This window comes from Athene noctua, chromosome 2 (genome assembly GCF_965140245.1).
Source record: "Athene noctua chromosome 2, bAthNoc1.hap1.1, whole genome shotgun sequence".
NCBI classification, from domain to species: Eukaryota; Metazoa; Chordata; class Aves; order Strigiformes; family Strigidae; genus Athene; species Athene noctua.
In genome coordinates this window covers 133,258,485-133,277,703 of record NC_134038.1, presented here as the reverse complement: position 1 = coordinate 133,277,703, position 19,219 = coordinate 133,258,485, and the positions used below count along the sequence as shown (strand labels likewise).

Sequence of the window (19,219 nt, the reverse complement as noted above, 5' to 3'; positions counted from 1 at the left end):
GATCATAGTTACAGATATAAATTATGTGGGCCAAACCAATCCTCAGTATTGTTACACTCACTTTGATGAAAAAAAAAGTATGTTTTTACAAAAGTTTATCATTAAATAAATGTCACTTTTTAGGACAACAAAGACAAATAAAAATAAGATAACAGTGCAGTGTGTCAAACACATGATCTTAAACTTCAGTTGTTTCATTTACATTTAGCATTTCATCCTTAGAGTGGGGTTTATGTTATCCCTGTTACTACTACAGGCTTTATCATACATCAGTCAGCCACTTGTAATGTTGTGGTTTTTAGGTAACTACAAAAATAGAGTTCTGTTTTCCTTTTCCTTTTTTTTTTTTTTTTTTTTTTTTTTTCCCTAGTGTTAATTGTTTCAAATATGGAAAAAACACATTTTTAAATGGGTAGGAGCGCAGTAGATTGGACCAATCCTGGAGAGTGGGAAAATGAACAATGGAGGCATGTTTTCATTAGATTAGAAATATTATTCTTTGGAACTCAAGGTGCAAATTATGCTATGCCGTAATGTTCTTTTCAAACACACAAGATAAAATTTGCATATCTAAATTGGATCAGCTTGAATGGGTTTCCCTGCTGTCTCATCCTCTCAGCTGCAATCTTTCTGAAATGGCCTGCAGGTGGATCCAAATAGTAATTTTTAAGCCTATTTTTAAGAGCATCTCTAAAATAAATATTTTTTTCTTTTAGTTTTATATTGATTTCTTGCAGTAAACATCAGCAAAAATTCTCCTATGCCTCATCTGAGTATAATCTACATGATAATTGGAGGTTTAAATTTAATTCTGTTTACACTGACTTTAACAATTTCAACTGGCTCAATAAAATCACAATTGTTTGATAGTGTTAAAATAACAGTAGGTTTTGTTTGAGACTTTTTTTTGTTTGGGGGTTTTGGGGTTGGTGTGGGTGGTTTTTTTGGTTGTTTTTTTTTTGTTTTTAAATTAAACTTCTTAGAAGTATGTGTAATTTCTTTATGATAAATGTGAAAAATTTTGCCATCCAAAGGGGATCGGGGGAAGACCCTGCAAACAATCTTATTCTATGCTTCTGAGTTTTTCTTCTGTTTTTTAAAGGTAAACTTGGTGATACTGTACTGATTTAGATTTCTCCCTTTCCATAAACTTCTTTCTTATAACTTTGATAATATTTTATAACATCCATCTTGACAGAAGTGTATGGATGATTTTTTTTTTTTTTTTAACCCAGTTAAAACCATTACATCCTCGATAGATTTTTCTCAAGTGTGATTTAATTCATCTTATCCATCTGCTCATTTTGTGTTTGGTACTATGACAAATTCTAACTTAAAAGGAGAAACAGCAAAAGAAATATTTTAACTTCTGAGGATAACAGGGCTACAGTTCAAAGATAATATCTTAATTCCTGTAAAACACAGCTGAAAAGTTCTAAGGGGAGTATTTTTACTGTGTCTCTCCATAGATATAATTTGATGTATGTAAAAAAAGTGTAGCACAGGCTATGATGTATGTGACTCCAAAAAAACAAGGAATGGATGACCTCAAGCTTATGCCACTTCATCCATGTTTTACTAGCTATGCAAGTATTTTAACAGTGCAAAATTTTTATGTAAGGGTAAGGAGTATGCTGTAAAGTTCTCCCTCACGCTGTGCTCGATGAACCAAGAGCAGCAGGCAAGAGCTGTGACGTCAGCGGAGCTCCCCGAGACCCTGTCCATGGTGCTGAGGATTAGCCCTCGGCTCAACGGCGAGAGACGGCGCTGCAGCTCTCTAAATCCTGGCGTTTATTACAAGGTTATAATCTAGGTGGGTTTGGAGTTTTGGTGCTTGTTGGCGTGTTTTCTTGTTGGTTTGGGGTAGTTTGGGGTTTTTTTTGTGGATATTGGTTTTGTTTGTTTGTTTGTTTGAACTTCCCATCTGGTATATGTAGAATGTTAGAGTGTTAATAGAAAAGTGAAATTTGTTTTTTCAGTTTTATGTAGGGATAGTTAGAACTCAACACTAGCAACTATTTATCAGTTTATCTACGGGCCTTTACTCAGGCTGGTGTTTCTGTTCCTTTATCTAGAAGATTTGAAGGCTCTATTCTCTGTATAGTTCTGATTTATATATTGATGGTGTTTGTTTTGCTTGTTCATGCCGCAGTAATTTGAAGTTTTATGAGAATAAACTAGGATTACTGCTGTATCCCATAATTACGTTACTATTTTATATCAGCAGAAAACAAAATGCTTCCTAATTAGTATTTCTGGATGCAATATGAAAATTGCATGTTTTTCTGAAGATCACAGTAACTGACTTGTTCCATCTGAGTGATATTCAAAGAGGTGTGATTGACCTAGAGTCCAATGACTGTCTGACTCATAGACCCTACTCTTTTCTGTTACCATAGAATGAGATTAATAATACTACTTCTGCAAAACATCTTAAATATCATTTGAGGATATATGTAAGGAATGAGATACATTCCAGTGGTTGTTCTTTGACTGTAGAATTAGTTTTCTTGCTTTAGGCTTTTTGGGAGAAGATTCTGACTATGTTGTGACAGGGACAAGAGGATTTGGAACACCAGACTATATGGTGCTGTTGTGCTCAGTTTATTAGTGGATGAAGCAAGGAAGGATGGGCTGTGACAGGGAAAGATTCTCACACATGAAAACACAGATACACATCTCAAAAGTTAACTGACACATGCCCCCAGTTAGCACTGCAGTGGGTTGGCACAGCTGAGGTGGGGTGGGGGGAGAATAAAGTGCACACTCTGACCAGTCCCAGTGTCAGGCTTTGGACAATGCTTGGTGACAGCCCGCACCACTTCTGCCTTGGGCACTCTGCTTCTGCAAGGTATTGCACCTCTGTATAACCAGTGTTCCCCCACCCTCTCTGTTTGTCTGTGTGTGGATTAGCCAGGCAGCCACAGACTGCCAGTTGAATAAACCAGCAATGGTATCAGGGTGCATCTTTACAGATGTTTTAGGTATTGTTCTCCTGTCACTTGTTGTTTCATGGTCTGTACTGATGTTTGTAACATTTTAACATAAGTGCACATTTCTGGAGGTCACATCATGGATACCATGTTGTAATCCTGTAAATAGATGAGTAGAAAAAATTTGTGTGAGAGGAGTGTAACTGTTTGGTTTCATTTATATGATACCTGTGTATGTTAAGATAATACATCTGCCAAACTACAATTGTGGTGTTTGGCTTTTTATGGGAAGTCTTAGGCAAAAAATCATCATAGTTTAATAATTTGTAATGAAATTTCATGCTGTTGCCTTTCTTGTTAGCCCTTAGTCTTTTAAACTGCATTTACTGTTTCTAATAATACCAAAGTGTTTCACTGTAGCAGACATAATACTTGTGCTACATATCACAGAATCATTCAGGTTGGAAAAGACCCTTGGGATCATTGAGTCCAACCATCAGCCCTATTCTAAAAAGTTCTCCCCTACCCCATATCCCCCAACATCTCATCCAAACGACCCTTAAACACACCCAGGGATGGTGACTCCACCACCTCCCTGGGCAGCCTATTCCACTGTCTGACCACTCTTTCTGGGAAAAATTTTTTCCTAATACCCAGTCTAAACCTCCCCTGTTGGAGTTTAAAGCCGTTCCCCTTTGTTCTGTCACTAATCACCTGTGAGAAGAGACCAGCACCAACCTCTCCACAATGTCCTTTCAGGTAGCTGCAGAGAGTGATGAGGTCTTCCCTCAGCCTTCTCCTCCTCAGACTGAACAGTCCCAGCTCCTTCAACCTCTCCTCACAGGATCTGTTCTCCAGGCCCTTCACCAGCTTCGTTGCCCTCCTCTGCACTCTCTCCAGCACCTCGATATCTCTCCTGTATTGAGGTGCCCAAAACTGGACACAACACTCCAGGTGTGGCCTCACCAGTGCAGAGCACAGGGGGACCATCACCTCCCTACTTCTGCTGGCCACACTATTTCTAGTACAAGCCAGGATGCCGTTGGCTTTCTTGGCCACCCGGGCACACTGCTGGCTCATGTCCAGCTGCTTGTCAATTAGAGCCCCCAGATCCTTTTCTTCCAGACAGCTCTCCAGCCACACCTCCCCAAGCTGTAGCCATGCAGGGGGTTGTTGTGGCCCAAGTGCAGGACCTGGCACTTCTCATCTTCTCTTAGATCTGTTGGAAGTATTTACCGTCAGATAGAACATGGATTATTAGTTCATTAGGGAAATCAGGGTACAGAAAAGTTAATTAAAAATGAAATAGTTGCTTTTCTGTAAGACAATAAATACCCTGAAAGTTTACTAATAATCTTTGTTAAAAAGCAGTGTGTAAGCTTTGCAAAGAAATCAGGACTTTGTTCTGCCATAGTGAAGCTAATTATTCACAACACACACTAGCTATGTCAAATTGCAAAATGAACATCAGACTTTGTATGTTGTAGGAATTAAAACACCATCAGTTGAGTTAATGAAGAGCATACAATGAATATGATCTCATCTTTGCAATGCAGTTAAAGTGAAAACCATTTAAAGAACTGTTGCAAAAATCATAATTTAGGGGGAAAAACAAACAATAAAGCAAATGTTTACTATCTATTTCAATTACTTTCTGCTTAGAGGTATGCATTAGGTTTATTTATTGTTTGATTTCAAATTCTTTCTTCTAATGGTTTAAGCATACAGTGGCTAATGGTCCATTCTGAAATCAGATGAATACAATCTTCTGTATTCCATTATACAAAGCCAAAGAACCTCATTTGAGATTGCTTCACTATGATGTCATCTGAAGATCACTGCTTGAAATTGCAGGTTAGCGTAAGGATGGGAATGTGAAAGAGAATATGAAACACAGAAGAGAAAGAAAATTCTTGCTCTTTTTTTCTAAAACTTGAGTCTGGGTTTCTGACGATGTAAATGCAATGAAAATGCCATTCCCTATTACTATTTTAATTATTTTTCTTTTGTAGAATTGCTTACAAAGAGAGGACTACAAAAACCCTTTTTTGTAACAGATTATTTCCTTTAAAATTTCCTAATACTTGCTGAAAATAAGGAGTTCTGTCCTCGCCAAAGACAGTAGCAATTTTCTCTTTGGATACATGTAAAATAAATAGGAAGACTGATTTTCTTCCTTTCCTCTAGAGATCCAAGATATTTGGTTCTTCCCTTTGTCAAAACTATGTATGCACCTAGAAAACCTAGGACATGATGTAAGAAATCTTGACTCTTAACAGAGGCTAACAACCCTCAGTGGAGTTCACTAGACCTTTCAGAAATAAAAATTATATCTTGTGATCTTAGTAGAAGCCCTGCCAAACTGCCTATACCCAAGTAAAGAACAATTTTTATTTGAGATCACTGTAGTCAATTCAACAAAGTTAGCAATCAAGCATTTAGTTGACTACCAGTCAAACAGTTATTGAAAGAGAGAGGGTATTCGGTGTAGGCATATGCTTGTTTGAAGTGTTTGATGTAATGAAGGGAGTTCTTTTCTGAATCCTATCAGTGCAGGAGATTAATTTATTGAATTGTACCCTATTTGAGCCTAAGTGAGGTACTATGTACCCTGCTATTCAACAAGTTTCAGTATTTAATATGTATTCAAAGACCATATAATATTTAAACTCCTCCTTTAGGTAAGTGCATGTGTTACAATAAGCTGTGGGCAGATTTCTACATGTGTTATGGTTATGACTGTATATCTGTGGGAAGAAAGAAGAACTAAAATGATCTGGAGATTTAACATCCGATTATCCTCGAAGGTCCCCAAAGCAGGTTGCTTATAATGGTTTTCTAATAGCTTTGGAAGGACACAGAATATATTTTTTGTTTTCTTTATCCTTCTTCATGTAAAATTCAGAATTATTTGGTTTTGCAGTTGATATTAAAATTACTAAAAATAGCTTTTGTGAACACTGAAAATACCTCCTAAAGTCAATATGTGTTATGGAGACATTAACATTGGAGCATATGTAGAAATGTCTGCAGGCAATGGATGGAGTTTGGTCTACTGGTGAGAGTATTTTAGCCACATATTACAAAAATTTCCATTTTCCTGTCACTATGTGGGATATCTCAGAAGAATAAGCTTCTACTTAGGTGCTGATATTTCATTCAGACAACTAAAATTAGTTGTGTTGTATCTGTATTTATATATGGATGCTAGGAGAATTTAAGATTACATAAATTGTGTTGATATTTTGTTTGTAAAAGTGATAAATTCAATGTATATATTAAAAAAGCATTAAGATGAAAGGATCAGAATTTTTTTTTTAATCCTCTTGATACATCTAGGAAACAAGTTCTCATGTAAAGTTTGACTTCTGCTTTATGCATGATACACTTTTTTTAGCACTGGTAAAACATGTTTGTCTCTTTACCTGAACTGAGGTTGTTATTCTACCTGAATTCAGTGTCATTCAAACATTGGTGTGGTTTCAAAGGCATGCTTAATTTTTTTTAGTGCTCCCCACCTCACTTCATCTGTGTAAATTAAATTTCCTTGTCCCAGGTAAATCATGCTTCACTCATCTAGCTAGATAGTAAAAACTGAACTCAGTGCTGATCTGGAAACAACAGCACTGCACGTTTCTATACTATTTCAATAATAGTGCAATCACTGAGAAAACTCCTTTTAATCTCCTCCATACTGTTTCTTCCTTCAGTGAGCAGTGTATCAAAGTTGTTTGTCATATATTCTGTGAAGTATATAGATGCAACTGTCAGTTGTTTAGACCAAGGTTAGTTTTAAGTCTCATGGGACAAACTTGTGGAAGTACCAGAGCTGCCACTAACACTTAATTGGAAAGCTTTTTTTCCCATTTTCAGATACACAAGTATAGTAGCAATTGGATGAAAACTGGCAATAATGGGAATAACAATGGTGCCAATTTAATGAAAGTTTTTCCTGTCCTGAAAGTGTCACATCACCTTAAGTTTGGTTTGATCCCCTAGTGAAGCTCTAATTTTAATGCTAATGCTGATAATTTAAAGAAGATTGTTCAGCAGCGCACAGAATGTGTTAAGTGCAATCTGTATGCAGAAAATTATATGTCGTTGTGATGTCACTTATCTCAGTGCATAGATTTGGCTACTTGCTTTCTTTTTGCCACAGAAATATTGGTGCAATGGAGTCTCTGCAACAGCAGAGGAGGAAGAAAAGTCAGATTGTAGGAAAATGGGAGGTTTTGTTAACACAACTTAGTGTTTTGGAACTAGTTGTCCGTGTGGTTTGAAATGACATCATGCTTTCATTAATATGGGTTTAGAATTCATTAATTTTGTTGCCTTCCTTATCCAGATTTAGTTTTTACATTGTTGCTTGCAACAGAGTTGACTTCAATGTGAGTGACCTATGATTTTCAGTAGGAAGATTGATCAGTAGGAACGGATGTCCCTTCCACCCCCCGGTTAAAGCACCTCTCATATAATGAAAATATGACTGGGGGAACGCACTTGTGAGTCTTTCATATATAATTAGAGAGCAAAGGATTTACTTTCAGATGTCATCTTCTGTGCTGTAACTTATAGTCTAAGATTCTGCAAAATATGATTATTAACGATATAATGTAGTTCTATCTTAGGGCTTGATTAGTTAGCAGATCACAGTTGAACCTTGACCATTAATTTAACATGGTTTGAATCTCGCCTTATCTTATCCCATGTCAGAATGGTGTGAGATTCTTTAATCAGTTTCCTGAAGTTATACTCCTCTTGTTTATTGATCTGTTGAAGTCAGCACAAAACACACAGCTGTATTGTTGGCCAGTTAAGTTAGGACTCTTAAGAAGTTAACAAATCTTTAAAAGCTATTTCCAACAATATTGTGTTTGTCACTACTACTGAGCCTATTCATTTCTGGAAACCATTAAATGTGTTGGTTATGTTAAAGAACCCCTAGTGAAACAACAGCCTACTAAAGAAAGCAGCCTTGTTTAATTTTCGTATTAATTTGTATTACTTAACTAATTTGAGAATTGATAAAAGAATGTTTGAGTGATTTATGGCTTGAAGAAGAAGACCAACATTCCCCTCCTTGAAAATGGAAATTGGCTTGTCAGACATTTAGATGAAGAATGATCAATCAATAGGATTTTAATAAGGAGGAGGTTTAAAATTGACTGAAGGTGGCTTTTGTTTAAAGGTGATTTGGTATGTGCAAATACTAAGCTCTCCCTGGAGAGGATTTTCAAAGGCAATAATGGACACTGATTTTCTTTGTTTATTCCATTCTCTGTTTCCCTTGCCAGGGATTCCAGTGCTTACCTCTCCATTGTGTCATTGAAATCTCCCTGCCTGCTTTTCAGGTCCTGTGAATTATTCTACTTATTTGCATTTACAATTACTAGTTTTAACTTTTATTTTTCTCCGGTGAGCATGTTGTCTGGATAAATTGAAATTATTTTCAGCATAAATTCATGTTAGGCATAGGGGCTAGCTGTTCCCATTGATTTTAAAAACACAAACTTCAAAAGTATATGCACACATTGGAGGAACAGAGTTGACTTAGCAAGTCTCATTAAAATCCTGACTTTTGGTTTCCTTTTAAAAAATCTAATATAATGGGGTCGGTGATAGAAAACTGGTTCTGCTGGCAGTTATGGTCACCTGGGTTAGTTTATTTTCTCCATGAGTGAAGTCTCTATTGGAGTTTCTGAAAGTTAGGTAACTAAAGTTAGATTTAAAAAGCTCCATTCTTTGTACAGTCTTAATCACGTAGGTATACAAACGATAGATCCAAACATGTTAAAAGAGTAAACAGTAAATAGTACACCCACAAAAATTTTGCTTGTCACTACTTCCTCACAGTATTTTTTTCTCCACTTGGTTTCTTACCCTGATTTCTGTCTGTTTTCTTGGCTTTTCCTATCACTTACTTTCTTTCCAGGCTTTCTATCCTAGTGACTTAGAGGCTAGCTTTATGTTCCAGTCTCTCTTTTGTACCCAATCTTAGGGATTTTTCCCATCACACTCTGTAAGCAATTCTGGTACCGCAAGTTCCAGAAGAGGTTCTAATTATATGCAGATTTCTTTTTGGAGGTTATGATGAGAATAGTGCACTGATCACTCCCAACAGAAGCACAGTTTAAGTTTCTTCCCTAAAGTAGAGGTTACCAAAACCTTTCAAGTGACAAATTCACCATTTTCCTCATGCACATTTTTTTTTTTTTCTTTTTTTATTAGCACAGAAAGGTAATGATTCTCTTTCTTCACTGAAATGATTGAGACCAGGATGGAGATAATTTTTATTTGTTTTTCTCTTTCTTGTCTTTGGCTTTATCTATAGAGTTACTATGAAACTGCAAATTTGGCAGTCTTAAGAAACAGAAAATTGTAATTGACAGAGTCAGAGTAGTGATGCAGACCTTGCTACAAACCTTAACTGTAATTAGCATTTTGCTTGAGAATTTTGTGTGTGATTAGAATTATGCAGACACTTCTGCAGCCAGTTGTGATACTTGTGATACTTGGAAGGGTTACACTTCATGCAGTCAGCTGTTGAAGCTAATGTAATCTGGTCAGAAAGGACACTGTCCATTCACAGAGTTTAAAGCCAGAAAGCAGAATTAGCTGATTTAATCTGACCTTCTGCAGTTCTTGGGCTGCTACGTTTTGCAAAGGTATTGATCTGTTTAGGCCAGCAGCCTTTCCTTGGTTAAAATGTATCATCAAGTCAAAACTAACATTTTTCTGGAAGACAGAGATGGTAAATACATGTTTTCACCAGGTAGCTTCATCCAAAACTGCATAACTTCCTTGATAGATTCACTGATTTTGTACTTGAATTCCTCTAGCTTTATTTTCCAGCAAGCAGGTCTTGTCTCTTGGTCTTACATTAACATTCCCTTCTTGCAGGGAATACTTTCTGCCAGGAGTATTGATTGTTACCTGCCAAAGCGATCTACAAAAATAGAACAGCCAGGTGTTAAACCAAACTGAGAGAACTACAGAAATACAGCAGTAGAGATTAAAACAAAAGGAAACAAAAGGCCAAACCTTTTAGCAACTGAGCACACACACACACACACACCCTTACCGATGAAAGAATGGCTAGGAAAACTTCTAGATTTAAACTAGATTAAAAACCAAACAAACACACCCCACCCCCTGCCCCCCAATATAGTAAAAAAAAACAAAACAAAACACTCAAAAAGGAGACATGTCTCCAAGAATTACTAAATTACCTTAATAGAAGCAAAGCATTTGTAAAGTCAGAACTAGATGACTAGATGTTTGCTACTCATGCATTTATGCAAGTAGAATCTTTATTAATTTTCCAAAAATAACTTTTTCTTGGTGCAAAGATTTGTGAAGTAATTGAGAAACACTGAAGTGTTTAAGTATACATTATTAACACATTCTAGTGATTTTGTACATGGAATGCTTTCATACTTCTGCACAGCTGCCATACATAACTCTTAAAGTTCCTGATTTGTCCTCCAAATCTATGATCCAAAAGAATGATATAAATTTAACAAACAGGCATCGTAAAATTTCTAATGTTTGCAAAAACAGTTACTCTGGCAAAACCAAAAATAATTGTACTTCACTCCTTGACAAGATAAAATCAAAGTCTCTTACCTGCTATGAAAGAATAAGAGAAATCCATAAATAGCATATTATGACATGGTAGAGTGTGACACCTAGAGGCCATATGTTTAGGATCCCTATCAACTGCAAGTTTTGCACAACACAATTAATCTTGGAATTAAGGAATGGAGCTGCCAGATATCAAGAGATGATGTATATTGCAACATATTAGTATTTTTTAAAGATTATTCATTTTTAGGATATTTTTTGTGGCTTCCCTGACTAGGCTCCCTAGCATTGATAAGAAAAACAATAGACCATTACTGAGTGTGTTAAGGAGTACTCAGTGCTCTCCAGCAAAGCCTAAAAGAGCACTGTACAGTATATTCCAGCCTGAAGTTCTCATAATCTGATAAAATTCTTTCAGGTCCCATCTCAAGAAAATCCTTATAATATACTTTCGCCTGTAGTAAAATATCTGCAGGAAAGTCAAGCTCTCACAAAATGCAGAGCTAGAAGTTTTGGCCCATGAGATATCAGGGAGTAAAGAGAACAAAAGCTTTTTTCGGCTGTTACATGAATTATTTAGATCATGGATCTTGCAAAACATGTACGTGCAAGGGAACATACCCCACCTTCCTAACTTTAAAAGTTAAGGGTGCAACCATACCACTGCATCCCATACAAGGGATATATATCCGAGGGCATCCCAATACGTTGGCTGAGCCAGGTTAGTATGTTAACAAATTTAAAGTGCTTTTCAGAAATGTGTGGTACTGTATTATCCAATGAGTATTAGCTGTAATAAAATCATTATAACTCTAGAGCTCTTCTTGGGGAGATAGTTGACTTATTTGTCTCTGGCAGCACTTGCCATTTTCATAACTAAGTGAAGGAAAGAAGTCTTTGAGGTAAATCAAAATGAACAGCGTTCAAATGATGAGGACTTTGAATTTTCTACATGAGAAAGAAAACATTTTTCATTCTTGAGAATTTGGATGATTTTTGTGGTATTCTAGTACTTGCATAGCAGAGATGGATTAGTGGGATACAATTGTAGAGTTTGTAAAACATGTTCTGTAGATCTAGAAGAGTGGACTGAAACTTCTCTAAAAGATTTCTGGCTTAACCAGACTGTGTAATTGAAGATGGATGAAAGCCATGCTGGACACACCTCTTAACTAGAAACTGTTGACTCTAGAAACAAATGTGCTAGATATGTGTTGCACTCTGCACACTTTGACTTTACTACATGTAGGAAAACAACATATTCAAGATAGAAGATAATATGATCCTGAAGCTTTTATCCATGACATTTCATAGAGAAGGGTGCTAACACAGAACTTCATGCTAGCAGAGGAATACCAGCAGGGTGATTCTGTTTGGCAGGCAGCTTTTCATACCCAGCAGCTAAGAAATTTATATCTTGTTCTCATTTCTCTTTCCACTAAGTAAAAGGTATTCCATGGGGGGTTTTTTGTCATCCTCTGTTTAATGCTAAGAAACATGAACAAAGTAATTCCAGTGTTTCATGGTTAACTCTACCTCATTTTTGTAAAGGTCTTTGAGGTCAGTCATAGTTTTTCATAGAAAACAAAAAGGTGCTAACTTGTCAATCACTTGTGCGAGCAGTTTACAGACTCCACGTAGCTCCTGTGCCTCAGATGAATAATTGTATCCGATTAAAAGTCTACTGAGACTCATAGGTTGGTGCTCTAAGGTACAACACTGACACTATTATGTTAGTGGTACAGATACTAATGTTGATTGTAGTTTATTTCTATGCTTTGCCTAGAGGTTTCTTCTCAGAAGTACCTCACCATTTATTTGGGAATGTCTAAGCCATAAACAACTGATAAATGATGATCGTTAGGTATGTATTAGAAGATGGGTTGCCAGTGTGGGCTGGAAATAGTGGTTGCACTGTTAACTGGGAGGGAGGTCCCATGTTCACTGTAGCAAATAGGAAGAGGGCAGGAGTGTACTGATACACTGCGGTGGAAAAGGCTGTAACAGAAGCTCTTTGGGTGAGGTGTGCTGATAACAGCTGAAGTTTGCCATCAAGATATATTGCCTCTTGTGTCTGAAGTCTAACTCCTGCAGTTAGGCTGGTGGGTGTCTCTGCAGGCATCAGCCTACTCTTGGGCCTGTGGTTTCACTGGCCTTTCCCTGCCCTGATTAATAAGAAATGAGTGTATGTACTGCAGAAGTGATCTAGTGGTTCCTAAAAACAGCAGGTCAGGAATCCTTTTTTTTTTTTTTTCCAGGCACACAAATACATTTGCATAATAAATATTCCCTCCATTCTGTCTCTGTAACATATTTCTGAACAGTTTTAGATGCATCATAGCTTCTTACCAAAAAAAAAAAGGGTGAAATTATTCTTTCATAGTTCATTAATTTTTGACAGAAAAAATGGTACAACTATAAAAAGTAGTGTGAAATTATTTTATTTTAATAATCTCTATTTTATTGAAATTTTAAAGTATGTGGTTCTATAGTTGCATAAATATAAGAAAATATTTGAGTGTTTGTTTATGTGTGCTTACCCTCTCTCATGATATTGCTTTGTTCTGCTGTCAAAACCCACTTTGATTCATTGTGCCAACTACATGGATGATCTGTTCCCTGATGATGTTTCCAGATGATCTGAGTCACGTACAAACTATTTTCAGAGGCTTTCTTTCATGGAAATTCTAGGTAGAATCCATTGTATTTAATAACTCTGAAAAGGGTGTCTTTTCCCCTAGTTGCGCTATAAACTTGACTTTTCCCCTGGTGTACAGCTCTAACCACAAAGCCAACATTTTTACTCTTTATTTTTCAAAGGAATGTATAAGTTATATATGTTTTATTTTAACTATGCAGTTCAGTAAAGCTATTGCCACAGATTTCTTGATGTTCTTAAAACTTTTTTAAGCTCTTAAATTCTTAGTATTATTTTTCATAAATTATGAAGCTGGCATTATTTTTGTTAGGTCAGATATTCTCAATTCCCTCTACGTAGAATGTAAAATAATGTGCATGTGACTAACTTAACCTCAAATTTACATGTGAAGTTGTTATAATTCCATGAACTCAGAGAGCATTTAAATTTAAAGTAGTATTCTGTCCAGTTCAACAAAGCAAAGGCTGAAGGGGCTTCCGTGCTTCCTGAAGTGAATACAACATGATGTAGCAGAAATAAATAAAATGTATTTCCAGAAGTGCTTTAGCTGAGGGTACAAGTTCTGCATTAGGATGCTATAAATTTGTTAAGATCATGGCTTTCTATGTATCCCTTATCAACCTATAATCTCCTGATTGTTGCCTGTTTTTCAACAGCTGAGGAACAGTAATCCACACTTGCTTATCTCTCTTAATCACAGCCTCACAGTGCTAGAGCTCCCTGAGCCTTTAATTCCCTCTTAGAGGCGTAACAGAGTGGAAAGTAAACAAAGACGAATTTGCAACCTTCAACATTGCTAATTTGCTCTGATGTCAGAATATTTAAACAGGCAAGGACTTGGGAATTATTTGATCGCGGCTGATTTTAATCTAATGCATGTGAAAAGGCTGAGTCTGGGAAGGTTGTGCAAAATGACAGGCATCCCAAGAGAGGCTGGCTGAAGGTTTCTTCTTTAAACAATAATATCTCCATCATTTCCAAACTCTGTGTCCTGTGTTCTTACTGCGTATTTTTATAGCTGTTTGCATTTTTAATGAAACTTTTTAAATGTGATAGCGGTTTTCTTGAGAATTCCTCGTTTGCTTTCCAGTTTATAGGTGTCCGAAACTCGATCTTTAGGCTTGTTATTCATCTGTTCACTGGGTGGTGTGTGGGAGAGATAAAGATCCCTATTTAAAAAGCTTTGTCTCTCTCCACGTTTTTGTATCATCATGACAGCCTAATGTATCCTGAACACTTTCATATGTAAAACTCAGTGTATGTTTTAAAAATGATTGATAACTTGATCTTCAAATTATTTTAAATGACACAGTTGACATTTATGCATGTATATATGTGTACATACTTGCTGGATAGGCAAGGATGTTATCTTGCCTTATATATTACATGCACTCTTCATCCGCTACAGAGGTGATGTGCTTGCACATATGTAGACGTTATCATATACATATATTCATCTGTCCTCACAGCAAATAGCTGTATGTTATTACCTGAAATAGATTTGATAAATATGCAAGGCAAGTTAGTGTTTTTATTTTTTTTTCCCTTTTTTCTGCATTTTCTTCTGTTTCCCTTCATAAGGTCTTAATTGTCTATTTAATACATGTGTAATCACTTATTTTTTTGTTGTTTACAAAATAGTTAATGTAGCATACATATTGTTGTCAGGACAAATGTCTGATGCGCTCTTAATTAATATATATCGTTCTGACTTTATCTGTTCTGGTTGTATGACTTGTTTTTTGAAGCATGTCTGATGATGATTTCTTCTTTTCTTCTTGGTATGTATCAGTTGGGATTTTCCAGGGAGAGACGTGTCTGGGAAGCCAGCCTTTTGCAGTCACTCTCTACGTCGAGATTACAGCACTGGGCTATTTGTGTTTCTCCTCATCCCTGTTTCTCTCTGTCTCTCACTCTCTCCAGCTGGTGTAAATGACTGCTGCTGCCTCCCAGAGCAAGATAACCTGCTCAGTCAGCTGGAGCCCCCTGCGGACAGCTGTCTCGCTTTTAGCTCATGGAAAACTGCTACTAACCGCTGAATGGAAGAGCGTGGAGCAGCAACCATACTAGCAGCAGCCGCCGCTGCAGCAGCAAGAGCGAGCAAGGACTCTATTGTTCCCTGGTGTTAAACAGTTTTTCCTTTTCAACTGCCATGCACAATAGTGGGGGAGAGGTTTCCAGTCCCCTTCTCCCATGAAGAAATTCTGAAGAGGGGAATATTATTTGAAGAAGGTTTTGTGGTTGTGCTGCGGATTTTGGAGGTGGCAGCAGGCTGCTGGAGACATGGGGTTGAGCGAGGGGAGCGCTGCTTTCTGCCGTGGTCCAGGGGTTTCTGCTGTGCCAGCCCGGTGCGTGGGAGTTCTTGTGCTTCTGCTGCTGGGAATCTGGGACGCCCGTGCACAAAGTGAATTTCAAACTTCATCGGTGTATTTGTGGAAGACCGGTAAGTAGGGATGCTATGTTAACGCAACAGCAGCGTATTTATTTTCTGTTGTAAGTAATAACCTTTTTGTGTCCTTTGTGTATGTGGAGAGAGAAAGTTAAATCTAAATTACTAATGTTTACTTGTAGGATTACAGGAAAAAAAAAAATAAATAGGTCATCTTCTAGGTTTCCACTAGCCAAGCAAATACGGCAATTAAAAACCCCACATCTGTGACTCTGTGACACTGTTACTGGGATCTTTTATGTATTTTCTCTGTCTTCTGAGATTTTTCATTTTGTTTAGTAGTTATGTGTTGTATGTAAATAGCAAAGGTCATGGCGTTAGTGCCTGCCCACAATGGGAAGAAACATTTGTTACAATTGGAGTCAGCAACGTTAACGGTGCTCTAAAAATATTGACTTTTCACAAAGCAAGATGTAATTCAGCATGTCTAATCTTTGCGCTCTGTGCTGACATGTAATATATTCAGTGTGGTAATTGATGGGGAGTTGGGTTTGTTAAATTTAGGTTTGTTGCACAGTATATTGGAACCATGAAAGATAATGATGGATTAGGTGAAATAATCCAAGTGATGCCAGATTTTATAGCCAAAGAACCAAAGGCAAATAGGCTGTGTGGATTCAGCACCACACTAGATAGATAATTTCCACTACTTTGATACTAATGAGTTATGTGTCTGTTTTAAAGATTGCATAGTCATAACAGTGTTCCAACCTTAACTCTGCATTAAAAATCAGCAGGGAATTTCCATGTGTCTATTAATATATTACATTAATTCAGAACTGCAGCAGTGATGAATATGTGCATTTTAGTTGTCTAATACAGTTTTAGTTCCAATGTAAGTAGAGTTGAAGTCTCCTTTAGGAAATTAAAAAATGTCAAGCCAGTAAACATTTCACATTGGCTTTGGAAGTTGACTTTCTTCTCTGTATATTGCCATGAATAAACCAATCCTAAAAGCAGCAGTTTTGTTTAAAAACTGCTTTTCCATTAAAGGATAATATAGTAGTAAGAGAGAGTGCAAATTAATCATTTGTCTGAAAAACAACTTTGAGAAGACAGTCTCTTTCCTGGATGGAGGGCCCCAGCCTTCTGCCACAGAAGCAGATCAATTTACAATTACAGTGATATCCTGAATTTTTTAAGAGGCTCCATCTATCCAGCAGCTCAGGGAGCAGATTAAAAGGAAATTCATTTAAACAAGAAGACAAGCTTTCCAATAAAGCTAGAAAGAGAAATCTGAAGAAGGGAAAATCCTTTGTAACTTTCACTTGTGACTGAAGGAAGAGTTGCACAATGACAGTGACCTATTATTTTCTTCTGAACCGTAGACAAATTCAAAACATAGTTTTCAGTTCCATTACAGATTTGTAAATGTTCACCAGATGCTTAAAAAGCTGTAAAATACATGCACAGGTTTATGCAAAAGCACAGAAATAAAATGATTTATGAAAATGCTATATTATGTTTACCCTAAGTTGCTAGTCATCAGTAGAATAAACTCTCTGGCATTTTACTATGTCTCCAATTAACAGTTTAACAGGTTGCATTTAAAAATTTAAAAATAGTAACATAAATGGAGAATAATAGCAACTCTAGTTATCTAATACTTACAAATATGCACTGCCAATTTGCTATGGACTTAACTCTGCTTACTTTGTATATAGTACATGTGCTCTGTTAGTTAAACCAGAGAGAAGGAAACCGGGTTGCCTTTTGTTTTCTCCCCCCTTTCTCCCTCCCAGGCAAACACTGCTCTTAAGGAACTTTTGTTTAGAACAGGTATGATCTAATTATGTTGCCTGATGAAGAGCTAGTTCTTCCCTTCAGCTTTTCTTCTGTGACCTCTCTCCTTTGTTCTGCCTGCAATAAGGAATAGGATCAGCATGTTCACTACACAGTTTTTAATATAACATCAGTGATTTAATGATACCATGATGAAAAACAAGTCGGAGTGGTTCTTTTCAAACAATAAATGGTAAGATGCAGTGAATAAGCTAGTGCATCTGTGTTTGGCTTATAATTAAATCTTTGCTCTCTTTCTTAGCTGTTTGTTGAGTTTTGCTCTTTTCCCCCTCCTCTGTGGGAGGTTCTAGAAAGTGAACTAGGAGAACTGCTGGTCAGTGATCTGAGGGGATATCTAGTATGGGGTGTATGAAGTTCAGCTAAAGCATCAGGGGGAATAATAAAACTGAACAGTAGTGAGCTCATCTGACTCAGATGGTATTTTGCTTTTCCTTCTGTGAAGGAAATGGGACAGGGGATTGTGTGGCTAAGACTGTCTAGGAAGTCAGCTTGATTATATGCCTTTTGGGACCTGTTATGTCTGTTTTTTGAGAAACGTGATATTTTTGTATTGCATTTAGACTGGCGTCAGCTTTTGTAAGTGCTGTTCATGACTTGCATGTGTACAGGGTTTATTTCTAAAGATTTTTGAAATAATGTCTTGGAGTATGCTACTCCAGGTCTTCTATACTGGTTTACTGCACAGTGTTTTCTTAAGGATGCCCCTGACAATAATCTGCAGGGGTTTGAGGTCTGAGTTGAGGCATTCTTTCTCCTATAAAACAAGAATTGTGATATCTGATACAGTTTCCTTATACTTTTTTGTTGTTTTCTTTTGAGAGATTGGTATTTTGGTTTATGGGATTTGCTTTTTGTTGTTGTTTTGGGAGTGGGGGCAGGAACATTCTTCTAATTCATATTTCAATTGTTTACTTCCAAACTATGAAAACCTCTCTGGGGTCATGACTTTTCCTGTCTATTATCATCCTCCTGTCTACCACCATTAAAATCTGAAGTGTTTGTAATACTCATGTTAACCAGTTTGGGGTTTAATTAGCTTTGATTCAGCATGGACAATGTTGTGAACAACCTGCTTGGGCAGGGAGGTTGAGCTATAGAATCACAGAATTGTCTAGGTTGGAAAAGACCTTGAAGATCATCCAGTCCAACCATTAACCTAACATTGACAGTTCCCAACTACTAAATGATCTCCAGAGGTGCCTTCTAATCTCCATCATCCTGTGATATGGATGCCATCACTGTATCATTTCTACTTCTCCAACTGAAACAGCTTTGAAGTTTTGGCTGTTGTAACATTTTTGATGTCTTTGTGAGAATGGGTATTTGCTATTGCATATTTATGGTGCAATTATGGTGTGTTTAATGGACTTTCAGTGTTTTGAATGGCATTTAGATTAACATAGTTGATCATAGTTACTAGTCTTTAAACTAGGTTTCTTGCCAAACATTTTCTTTCCACATCATGCAGACATGGTGTATGAATTTATTTTTAGATACAAATACACAGCTGGTTCATTTTGTGTGGTCTCTGGGAAATCACATGGCTTTCTTTAACATAAACTAGAGCAAAGTCTCCATCTGTGCAGAATACCTGGAACTTCCCAGGAAAGTGATGAAACTAAGCAAGATTCTCAGAGCTGAGTCGTTGCGTCTGCTTGATGATGTGAGGTAGAGAACAGCAGTTTTTAACAACTCGTGGAGCAGAAGTTGTGGTAATAAGGGGTGTTGTTTCCATTGATGTGGGGTGGGCACATACTACTTAGCACTGGACTTCTGAAATTGAAAGAATTT

General features: G+C 36.9%; 1 protein-coding gene across 4 annotated transcripts in view; it reads left to right on the top strand.

Annotated features, from left to right (window-relative positions):
- Positions 1 to 19,219, top strand: part of THSD7A (thrombospondin type 1 domain containing 7A) — a 301,960-nt gene that overhangs the window by 68,924 nt on the left and 213,817 nt on the right. For all 4 annotated transcript variants that reach the window (XM_074900347.1, XM_074900346.1, XM_074900343.1 and 1 more), the window contains exon 3: positions 15,100 to 15,619. In XM_074900347.1, coding sequence (XP_074756448.1) covers positions 15,460 to 15,619 — 160 coding nt within the window. In that variant the 5' untranslated portion in view covers positions 15,100 to 15,459. The remainder of the gene's footprint in view (positions 1 to 15,099; positions 15,620 to 19,219) is intronic.